At 44.7% G+C, this 12151-nt stretch overlaps 1 protein-coding gene across 3 annotated transcripts; it reads left to right on the top strand.

Annotated features, from left to right (window-relative positions):
• Window positions 1–107: 107 nt before the first annotated feature.
• Window positions 108–11569, top strand: Syx8 (syntaxin 8). Of its 3 annotated transcripts, none has more exons than XM_065433841.2 (9): window positions 108–252; window positions 524–623; window positions 1032–1120; window positions 1198–1311; window positions 2195–2319; window positions 9277–9369; window positions 9493–9594; window positions 11203–11278; window positions 11352–11569. In XM_065433841.2, exons 1-8 carry the CDS (start codon window positions 218–220, stop codon window positions 11265–11267), a joined length of 723 nt encoding a protein of 240 aa, XP_065289913.1. In that variant the 5' UTR covers window positions 108–217; the 3' UTR covers window positions 11268–11278; window positions 11352–11569. The 3 variants fall into 3 exon arrangements, with proteins under 3 accessions (XP_065289913.1, XP_065289914.1, XP_065289915.1); XM_065433842.2 differs by lacking the exon at window positions 108–252 and adding an exon at window positions 263–461; XM_065433843.2 differs by lacking the exon at window positions 108–252 and adding an exon at window positions 263–461 and having other exon boundaries at window positions 508–623.
• The last annotated feature ends 582 nt before the right edge of the window (window positions 11570–12151 follow it).

Genomic DNA, 12151 nt, shown 5'->3' with positions numbered 1-12151 from the left:
AGAGCATCGCATGCGAAATGCGAAGGTTGTTTTTTCATCCACTTTCATTTTCATTAATTTATCGTTTCTTCATTAAGCACAAGTTTCCTTCCTCCATGCTGCAAACAATGCCAGGCATTGCTGCAAACCATGGCATCTCTGCCTAGACAGATAAATAGTAGTAGAAGAAAGTGTGAAGCAGTGAAGAGTCAGCTGATTCATTTCATTTGTCTACGCTATGTTCAAAATGGCGCTCAGTGGGGCCGATCCGTGGTTGGTATTTGCTTTCTGCTCCTCAGGTTGCCGTCGCTTACGCTGCGTGTGGACTGAAAATTTGAATTCGTAGCTTTTCGGCGTCCTTTTAAGCGAGTTCTTTCGAATACTGTATTAAAGCTGCAGTGTACTGTCATCTCCAAGTCTAGTGTCGGTGCTTCGTGCCCGTCATATCTTGTCAACCCAGTCACATGAACACGAAGGCGTTTGTACGGTGTTTCTAGTTAGGCAGATCTTATACTTCTGGTAAAGCAGGTGCCTTTTCTTTCAGGCTAACGGCTTATGATGCCTGCGAGACAAAAAGAAGAGAAATTATGGGCCTCATCATGCAGCGGAACCAGTACGGGCGACAGACCGCTGCCTATGTTCAAGTTAGTGCGAAGTTGTGTTCTTCCTAATTTTGCTTTAAATGACATCATCAGTTTTATTTTGTCCTCGTCGCCTGCTTTCTGACGCATGTTTTTGAGAAATCAACCGAGAAATGGGCATTTAGTCAATGCTGTGGTCTAGCAGACGCTAAACACTCTTGTCAAACTTGTTCAGATGTTCAGAGATTCGCAAGAATTGTTTCTGCCGTATATATGACCTAATTTTTGGTCTTGTGTTGAAACTTCAACGAAGATGCGTAGTTTCGCTTTTCTAGTTTCATTTAATGAAGTCAAGCCCATATTCAAAGCTGTAAGTTGAGGTTGAGGCTGAGGCTACTCCCCTGTTTCTATGCTTTACCGTCAATCCATCATCTGTTGCCGCCTTCTCACTGTTAACGCATTTTATTTTAGACCACTGGCAAGGTGCGCCAAATGATCCGGCAATACATGATGGATGCATCGAAGCTCCAAGAAGACCTGTCCAAAAGTTCACTGTTAATGTATCCTTTAATATGCAGTGAAATAACGACAAGTGTGGATTGCGTGATGTCATTTTTGCCTTGACATGAACTTCCAGCACTACTGGAGAGGTGGAGCGGCGCCAGTACATGGCCAATACATTATTAAACAAGGGGCGCGAACTTGATGCCTTACTGACGAGCAAAGCACCTACACCTGGCCAACCTGGGAGGTTGTATTATGCACTTGCAGTAACACCTTCAGTCTGGCTTTCACATTATTTTGTCGATCATGTATACGTCAGTTGTTGGACACATACTAGTTCTCATAGATGTGGTTTTTCTGCATACTAGGTTGCGATATCATTCATAACGTGCCTGTGGTCACGAGCTGCCTGTTTGTTCATTCTCAGTTGTTGTGGCTGCACCTTAGCTCACCATTTCTTGCGAGGCTTTCTATAACGTATTTCGCGCTATCACAGCGGTTTGTTTGTTCTGTCCTAAATAAATAGAAAGGACTGCTGGTTCCTAACTCAGGTGTAGAGGTAACCATGAAGTACTTTTTACCTAATCAATATGCATATCAACTGCTGTCATCAGCCTCTTCCCAGGCAGCTATTATTTTGATTGCAGTGTTGTCTTCTGATATCTGTGACATCAGCTAATAACTGATAGTACTGCAGTCATTGTCATATATGTGCATAAAGCTACACTAGGAACTTCTGGTGCATGAAGTTTCATAATGCTGTATATGCTGTCTAGCAGCAGTGCTAAAGCTGGATTTCTGGATAAGAATGTCATGATAGAGAGTTTTATAAGCAGGGAACCCAAAACTTGGGCACATTATTGTTCAGGTGTACAAGAAAATACAGAGAGTAATATAGAATTCGAAAGGTGTACAAAGGAAGTAGGGTTTTAGGGTAAGCAAGGTGCTTGGGGATTTGCTTCTAAAACTCCCTGATGTTAAAAATGCACGTAATGTGAAGTGTAAATTACTGCATGTTCCAAGACCGAGCTGAATAAATGTTTCTTTAGTGTTCTCAAGCATGTTTTGAAAGCAAGCTGTACTCGTGGAATGTAACTTATGTCACAGCCTTCTTTATCTCTCACTTCCAGGCAGGAGCTGCTGGGCACTGAACTGTCCAGCGTGAGTGAAGGTGGTTGGAATGGAGAAGAAACTGAAGCCACGCAAAATCTTAATGTTGGTGAAATCAGGGAACAGCAGCAGAGGATTCTCAGAGGTACTTGTTGAGAGCTTCTCTTCTCAAACCAAGGAAATATTAATGGTTAACAGCATCTTGGTACTTGAACTTATATTCAGAAGGTGTCACCACCTTTTTTCTCTATAGTCTATGTGGCTTCAATCTTACCAGTTAACAAATAGGTAATTTACTTGCACTATCCTTCAAAAAGACTGTGATATAAATAATTAGCCGGCTTGTGCTGACTTGTACATGTATTCAGTCGAACCCACTTATAATGATACCGGTTTTAACAATATATCAGTTATAACAATGAGAAGCTGCTGCACCGTCAACTTTTGTATGTCTTGCATGGCGAAATAACCCGCTTACTACAATGCCCTGATGGTGCATTGTTGGTTATAATGATGAAGTCTGGCTGCTCGACGTCCGAGCCGAAAGGTAGTAAAATACGAAATCCTCGAATAGAAAAAAAAAAAGAAAAAACGAGAAATTTGAGCTGCTGCACGATGGGCCGGCTGCTCGAATGGCTGCCAAGCTCTCATTTTCCGGCCTTCTCCGCACGCTTCTCCCGTCGACCTTCCACCCTCCCTAACATGAATGGGCTGTGCCCATATCTCTATGCCGCGTCACCCTCCAAAACACGAATGGACCGCGCCAACTGCACTGCTCGCATCTTGCTCGCTGGCTCCTCATTCAGTGCAGTTCTGCAAACAGTGTAATTGCCCGTGTTCATCTTTGTTGGTTGCGTTGAAATCGTTCCTGGCTACGTTGTTTCTCAGCCTCTTTTGACTCGCTGCCAAAAAGGAAGATCATTGACCCGCTTACTGATAATCGGCACTGCATGACGTTGCCAGTGAAAGGAAAGTGCACGGCTATAGATTTAGAAACTAAATGCTTCTAATCGATGAGTTGATCACCGCGAACCGTGCTTGCATCGGATAGCGATGGCGGCGATGACGCGGTAGGCCAGGCTGCTTCAACGTTGTCCTCACAGGAGGCCCGGCAGGTGATTCAGTCCCTCCAGGGCTTCGTTTTCGAGAGGAACCTTCCGCTGCACTACGTGGAGAACCCGCATACCTTGGAGAAGGATGTCGGCAAGGCTGACAGGCATAGGGTTTTCTCGTGCAATGCATTGCGACGTACGTGGCAAACGCTTATGGCCATCGCGCCTCAGCATTTCTTCTGGATTTCTCAAGCTGACAAGCTGCCGCAGCATCCTCCTCGCATTTTTTGAAATGCCCCTTTTGGGTCCAGTATAGCGCTGCCTCGGCGGTGACCTCTCTTTGACCCCTCGGCGGCCACCCGTGACCCCTCTTTGCAGTTATGGTAGTGCCATTCTTTAACGCTGACAGCCGCAGCTTGTTACACATGATCAGAGCGCCCAGGAAGCAGTTAAATGAGTGAGCACAATCAGCAGTCAGATGGAGGAAGGTGGTGCGGAGGGGCACTGGCTTCCCTGCCATTATAGTTAAGATCAGCTCTGCCATTCCCCTATGTTGATTTTTTCATGCAAACCAGTTTTAACAATTATCAGGTATAACAATGGAATTTTCGTGGCCTTGGAATATTGTTATAAGTGGGTTCGACGGTATATTTAGAAGTTTAATAAGGATGGTGGTTTTCAATTCATGCGGTTGCCTGCATGCCTAAGAAAAAACAGTGTTCCCCTTAAGTGTTTTCCTCATGATATGGTTCACACAGCAGCAAGCAACTCTTGTGGAGCTGCTTAGGATTTTTTTGTGTGTGTGAATTCATACTTTCTGAAAGTTGCATTAGATGAAATAATGAAGAAAAGTGGTGCACAGTACCAGCAGCAGTGAATAAAAGTGAGACAACTGTTTTAGCACATGTAGGATTCTGTAGTAACAATATAACCGTCAACATACTTATTTGTTTACTCAAAGATGTCTGCGCAGTGAAAATATGACTGAAATTTTGCAATGCTGCACCAGGACAGCTTTGGCTCTGGCAAGCATCTCCGTAAAATTGGGAAATGACCCTCTAAGATCACCAGCGCAGTGCGGAGCAAGGCATTGTGTCATTGACCTCGGAGGTTGTGCAAAATCAGTGCCTTTGAGATCGGGTGTCGTGCGTGGCCTTCCCAGGCAGCTCCACTTGGGAAGTTTTGACTGTGCCAGTGTAGACCTGCATTGCATGCATTATTCTAGTAAGGTAGAGAGATGGGTGAGTTGGAAAGAATGCATAAGTATGCATTAGTCTAGTACGCTGTAGTAGTTTTGAATGCACTTTTAAATCAAGCACTCAGGTGCAGGCCATGTCGCCTGCTTGGCTGACACACTCAGTGGCCTGGTGAGCGTTGCCACTTTTTTGGTTCAGCGTGAGTTTCTCATGCTTTCAACAGAGTTCCAAAACACTTTCACATTGCTGTGCCGCAAACTACATAGCTTGCTCTTGGCTGACATCACAGATAATCAAGCAGGTCCAATGGGAGCTGAAAAGCACACCTTTGTAGTATGGTGCATGCAACAAATTTCAGTGCACTGGACATTATTCTGGCAGTGTTGAAGCATTGTTGAAGAGGTTAGGGAGGGCGTTTTCATGCCCACTGGAAGCGCCTGCTGTGTCGACACACATCATCTCTGCAAGTGGCGTCTGCAGGGTGCCATGTACCTCTGCCATGCACTTTGGAGCTGTGCCTCCTCATAGGCAGGTGCAAAAGTTCGATGCACCATGCTGCGATTGAAGGCCATGGCACAGCAGAATGGTTTTGCACTGGACAGCTGAAGGCTGTGGGTTAACTTGGCTTGCAGATGTAGTTTAACTTTGACTGGCAGGAACAGGGGTCTTCGTCTGAGTGGATGGGCTTTTCACTACGGCAAGCATCTCCCAATAATTTTGTTGCTGTTGGACTTACTGGCAACTAATCGTCCATTGAGACTACTGGAAGGATTCATGCCAGCACACGGGCCACAGTAGAATTGCTTTTGTAGGGCCACAGTAGAATAGCTTCGGCCATGGTTGTGATATCACATGCCTCACACAGAATCAAAATAAAATCAGTGCTCTCAGCAACTGCTGCAGATGAATCCGTGGTACTGTCTTGTATAGGTATGACCACAGGTGATGACCACACAGACCTGCACAGTCCTCCATGTCTGCCATGGAGGAAGGAAACTTCCTCTGTGATGTATGCAGGCCTTAGCCCTGTGTGGCTGCCACTGCTGACTATATTGATGGGGAATCCACCAGCTAATTTCATTTGTTGCTATCTTGCATTGCACATCTTTGCCACCAAGATTGCCCATTGCGTGGCCCACATTCATTGACTAATTTCGGATGCTATGCGCACATATGTGACACTCAGCTCACTCCAGGGGTCATCCAAACCAAAGTGTGCAGTAAAATACGTCCAAATTAAAGGGGTGGAGACATCAAAATTTTCGTTCATGCGTTTGTTGATTCAAACGTTGCGTCATGCTTCAGGGAGCACGATACACACAGCGGGATTCATATATATCCGATAAATAATTTAATAATAGCATTATTATACCGAGCGATTTCGGTTTCGGTTTCTGGGCTCCGGGGGATGCTATGACATCACAGAGGAGGAACCGCAACATGGCTTGGTCACGTGGGCCACAAAAAATAGTGACGTAAAACTATGCTGCGTCGTCTGCTCACTCATACGCGTGCTCTGCCAGCAGAGGTCAACTGGCGATTCGAAGAGCATGTCGCGATTATTATAATTATTGCAAAGAGCGACAACAACGGTAAGAAAATATTGCGGCTTGTGAGAGTCGGTGATTCATTCCGAAGCGCCGTAAGCTTTAGCTTCGAAGTGTACCGGAAAAGGCCTAACCACGATATCGGCGGCGCGGAACGATCAGAGGCGTTGAAGCTGCCGTCGGTGCACAGAGTGACCACTCCTCGGACGCTGATTGGCCGCTTCGCCGTACGGCTGCCGCACAAATAGGTCCCGGGCCCGTGCTCTCTACAGCTAGGAAATCTCGCCGTTCGCGAGCAAAACCGCCGTCGCACGGGGGCCCGCGAACGGCAAACAGCGTGCGGCGAGTTTACGGGCCGGTAACGTGGACGGGCCTCCACATTGAGAAAGGCCAAGCGAAGGAGAGACCGCTCCGAGCTGCCGAACTATGCGACTATGCGAGGAGAGAAGCGGACAACACGAACGCCGCATTTCCTGGTACCTTTCGGAGTCCGCCGGCTACTGTTTTACACTCAAACGTGCAAAGGCCCGTAGGCACGGCAACTCGCCACACGCAGTTTGCCATTCGCGGGCCGCCGTGCGGCGTTCGTGTTGTCCACTTCTCTCCCCCTGTGTCCGTGTCTGCACGCCTTACCCCTTCTTTGCTTTAAAAAAGGATTTCTATATGCCTGTAGCTCGGTCGTAGTGAAGGCTATGCTCGGTCGCTCGGCTCAGCAGGCTCCATAATCGGCATTTCATCGCTACTCATCATACGTCACGTTTTTGTGCTGGTGTGCTATGACGTCAATATTTTCGTTCCTCCTCTGTGACGTAGTAGCTGCCGCGCTAGCAATGGGTCTCGACTACGAGAAGGAGTTTTTAATGACTTTTTGGAGCTGAATTAAAATTATTTTGAAATGTTTGCAGCGTCCGATACCTCGTTCTGGGTGTCCTTGCATACGGAAGCAGCCTACAACATGCTTTTTATAGCTTCGAAATTTGCTGTCCCAACCCCTTTAACAAGGGTTTGAAACCTATAAATAATGAATATGCTTGCCAAAACAATAGGGTTAGTCCAAATGATTTGATTTTTCTGAATTAAAAAGGGTTGAATTAGCAAAATTTTACTGATGGTTTCATGTAATAAGCTGTGCATGTATCTATAAAACTGTACTGTAATTAAATAAGTCTGCTGACTGTTCATGCTCCAATAATACCTGTGCACCAGTAATGAAAGAATGTGCTGCAGGCTGCTACAAAAGCAGAATTTATCTGCTCCAAACTGCTTCAGATATTAAATTTGGCCTACCCCCAAAATTGTCTCAAAATAGTTTGGGCTGTGCCACTCCTGGCATCACAAATAGAGAAAATCGGTGCATAGATAGCATGGCGACGATTGTGTCTGAAAAGGTTTGTGCTGATGTGCTCTGCAAAAATTCACCGATGATTACAAAGCTCCCTAATGCAAGAGAGAGAGAGAGAGAGCAAGTGATAAAGGAAAGGTAGGGAGGTTAACCAGGACTGAGCCCAGTTGGCTACCCTACACTGGGGAAAGGGAAAAGGGGACTGAAAGATTAAAAGAAGAAGAGAAAGTCCACTGGGGATATCGTTCGGTCATTCAGTCCGGGTCACAGACGCTGACTCAGTCCAGTAGCCTTCAAATATCGCAGCAGAGCTTTTGTGGCCTTTTAGGGCCACAAAAGCTTTTAGGGCTTTTAGGACCTTTTGTGGCCCTAATGCAAAATTTAAACATAGCTCTATACAAGTCTTTATTTTGCAATATATTGACTGGTGTGGACAATCTGTCTCATGCGGCATGTTGCAAATGGATCGAAGTGCAGTGCTTCTGCCTTGCTAATCTGGAGATCGCGAGAGTCAGTGCATGGGTAATACGTGGGCATGATTTACAGCAGCTGCTACCGACAGATCTCCCAGGTGACGCACACTATTCTGGCGCCATCTCGTAGCCACCGTCCCCGTGCTATGCTTTTCCTCTCACCCTCTTGCCATACCCTCCTCCTCCGATTTCTGCCTGACGGTTCGGTTGTACCTCCTCCTCTGCTTTCCTCCTCGTGCCGTTCATCCCCCGCTGTGCTCCACGCTTGCTTTTATCTTTCGCTGTGCCCATTCACTTAGTTATGAGGGACAACGCCGATGCTCACTGCAGGAACAGGTACCTAAGAGCTGAGCTGTAAAATAGCTGAAAATTCCAGTGATAGCCGGTGTGGCCCTCTTGGAGGATCCACTCTCTCCACCAGCAGAGGTGCAGCTGCTCTCACCTCCGTGTCACATGGTCCACAAACAGTCAGCAGTGTGGACACAGGATTTCCTGTGACATGTAGATTGTGTGCAAAATGAGCACAGGAAATGTTCCATGTAGCAAATAAATGAAGAGAGAGAAAAAGAAAGAAAAGAGGAATCATGACTGTATGCGACACAGGGGCCCTTGGCTTTGATACAGAAGAAATCAGCGCATGAGTGTCTCTTCGGGGACAGCAACACTAGTGGGAGAGAGCCTGTGTTGTGGGGAGAGTAGCTAACTTCTCCTTGCTCCAGAAGGCAAGATGCGCATTGGTGAGACACCACCTTTATTTTGCTGAGGCAGGGCCGCGATTTTGTAGCGATGCCTTCTGCTGGACTCTGTGCCACTCTTATCCATCATTTGGGGCTGTCGGATCCTGTTGATAACATGGGCAGAGCATTGTTTGACCACGGACGAAGTGCGAGAAGGAATGCCACCGGAATGGGCATGTGCTGCCACAAAGGTGTGGCGCAGTTCATTGCAAAATCACTGATTGTGGCAAACAGTGGTGAAGGACATCTAATTATTCAATATAGGAGCAGACTGCATGACATTCAAGTTCTTTTATTGATCACATTAAATGTGATCAATGGAAATGAAACCTCACCTGAAAATATTTGCGGGATTTTACTGCAGAAAAAGAAGCTTGGAAGTCTTGCACATCATATGTTGAGGTCTTTGCTGCCACGGTTCAGTTGTAATAAATATTAAGAAGCTTGGCCTTCAGTTTCAGTCTTTCTGCTGTAATTATTTTTTTGTAATGTGCTGGGAGTAGTTTTACACGAATAATGCAGTAGGCTAGTGTAATTAAAATTTCATGTTTAACAAAACTGCACTGATCCTGTCACCACTAAATAGTAGGATGTGCAATGCAAATTGAATGTTTCCTTACCTTTGAAGGAAGCCATGTGACATGCTTGACACGACATGGTCATGTAACTGATTTGTGGAGGCGTTAGTTTGTATGTGTTGTTTCTGTAACCAGTAAACTCATAATATTGAAAAAATTTTTTCCTCAATATTTCAGAACAAGACAGAGGCCTCGAAGGTCTTTCACATGTTTTGGGTCGCCAAAAAGAAATGGCTATTGGCTTCAACGAAGAGCTCAACCTTCACAATGGTAAAGGCTGGACAGCAATGCTCAGGAAATTTATTACTATGTTCAGCAATCTCCAAACGGTGTACTTTTGCAGAAACCTGGCTGAATGATCAAAGTTATCATTATGACGTCTTACTTTTTCAGAGATCATCGACGACATATCTGAACACACTGACCGCATGAGGGATCGTCTGTTAAGAGAAACAAAAAATGTGGCTGTAGTGGATAGAAAGTCCGGAACCTGTTGTAAGTTTCCTTGGCACCCTTTAATGTGTAATTTTTAACATGAGCGCTGAGATAATTTTCATCTTTTGATATGCTCGGCTTCAAAGCTCTTCATTTAGTCCTTATAGAGACATTAAAGAGATACACTAAAACTGTTTCAACTGATAGAGTGTTCTGGCAAAATTTTATTTCATTAATTTTACAGTAAGATGTTCACTGTTAGAAAAGAAAATGATGGCCAAATTTAAATTTTTTGAAAATGTCACAGAAATGCTGGTGCTAGTATACTAATGTGCAATCATGCATTTCAAAGTATGGTGTAGTTTTCGGGCCTTTCTGTCGCAGTATATGTTCTCAAATCTTATTGTGTGCAATCTATGGCTGATTTGTCGACGTACATGGAAGTGCTGCTGTTGACATCTAATCATGGTATATATACAAAAAATGGGTTTTTCATGTTTGTAACGTATGAGCGAACGATAAAAACAGCCTTAAAAAGTGTGATTAAGTCCCTGCACTGTCTTTGGATCCCAGAAGGATGCAGTTCAACTTACCGTGTTTGCATGAATATAAAATTAGTTATTTTTCTAAATTTCTGACTTCGGAATGGGTGTTGTCCTATATTTGGGTTCGTGACATGAATATAATGCATATTTGGTGCCCGCTGCCACTGTGCCTGGTGCAAGAGCAGTGAACTGGAAATTGCCACTGTGCATTTCACGCTATCTTAATGCTGATTTAGAATGCTGGTAGCATTGCATCAACATGATTACGGCCTATTAATCGCAACCCTGAGCAATACAATAAGCACTGTTGTGTAGGTGCATCAAGCGAGCGGTCTTCAAAGTCATGCATTGCATCACCACGCAATTCATGAAACGCTGTGCCGCGTTTGACTGTGTCACGGGCCTTTCTGAAGTGCTGTTTGTCCAATAACCTTGATGGGTGTCACAAAGATTGGCACTGTTCTCACTGACAGTGACAGACTCTCCTCTCACTTTATTTTGCAATGTAGTTTGCCGTAGCTAAGATTAAAGCCTTGCGGGCATCCGCCTTTATGCATCATTTCCCATTTCCTTGCGGACATCACCTTTGCGTTATATTCATATTATATATTTTCTTTTTCTGAGAGGCTGAAAGTACCCTTTCACATTACATTTGTGGTGGCATTTTTACATGCAAAATACAGTACCATCCTCTTATGTCTCCGTTTAAAGGATGGGAAGTAAGGTCTCATTTTTGGCATAAACGGAGGGAGCTTCCATGATGTTGATTCTGGTGAGCTTCCTTGTATTGCAGTATGGTCACGTACCACTGCCAAGCAGATGCACATGTGAAGGCTGGGCACTCATTCCTCCCTTATCCTTGGGGGGTGTTTGTAACTCCGCAACAAACACTCCCTAGTCTCTGTGGGGAGTTTGTGGGGCCACGCTTATTAATGAAGGCATGACATTGTCATTGGAGGTGAATTTCTCCCTCGCATGGATATCATTCAGGCTGCAGATGAGAATTTCTGTTGATTTCGCACTTGTAAAGTTATTTTTCTATTATTCATTTTCTTTTTTATTTCTCACGCTATTCAGTTTGTGTTCATTGTTGTGCTCTATATGTTATATTTCATTCTTTCAGGGTACTGGGTTGTTATTGTCCTTCTGATGGTAGCCATCATTGTCGTTGCTGCTGTTAAATTCTGAGCGTGTGTTCGGTAAGGCGCCCTTCGTTCTCTTGCCTGCCTTACAGTTGTATTGTAACGTTACAGCTATTTTTCTCATTTTCAGGGTGTTTCATGGACCTGAAGATATTAATCAGTATGAAAATCCTGCACAGCCGATTGTAATGTACATAAGACACGTTTATATACGGGCAGCATTGCTTTTCATACTTTATATAGTAACCCAAGATATAATAACCACACCTTGTGCCTATTCAAAGGCCTGTAAGTTAGTTTGCCTTTGTCACTGTACGCAATGAAGTAATAAATTATTTTTTTACAGAATGCATTTTTTTTGTTATTCGCTCACTTTCTTTTGTGATGCCTAATGAAATTGTCGTGTTGATATCGGCAGGCATTGAAGCACCTTTAGAGTCTTCATGGCAAGTGTGTAAAGGTGCTCATAGATATTTACAGAACAAAGCTGCAAAACTTAAAAAAAAAGACAACTCGGTGCTCTTCCGCTCTGTGAAGAAGGATGACCAGCAAAGCTGTGTATGTGGGCCCATTAGTGGCAAACTGTACCTCCACCGCGGGTCGGCCCAGCATGACACTATCTATGGTATCGGCCCACGTATAGGGAGTGTCTAGTGCCGGCTTCACCTCTGCCACAGCGAAAGTATCCCTTAACAGCTTCGCTGTAAAAAAAGATCTCTTCAGCTCGTGTATGCTGTGTGGTGCACTAGAGCAAGGGACAGACATGTCCGGACTGCAATTAACATTTTTTTCGTTTATGTTATGGATCTGCAAATGAATTTAGCATATTTTTATGGCTTCTATGTTTAAAGATGTCCAGGAATCAGCTGTATAATTAAGCACCGGATATGAAGGGGAAGCTTTAGCTCTGGCGTAACTCCAATGCCACCT

Source organism: Dermacentor albipictus, chromosome 1 (genome assembly GCF_038994185.2).
Source record: "Dermacentor albipictus isolate Rhodes 1998 colony chromosome 1, USDA_Dalb.pri_finalv2, whole genome shotgun sequence".
In the NCBI taxonomy this organism is placed as follows: domain Eukaryota; kingdom Metazoa; phylum Arthropoda; class Arachnida; order Ixodida; family Ixodidae; genus Dermacentor; species Dermacentor albipictus.
This window is presented reverse-complemented; position numbering and strand designations above follow the sequence as displayed.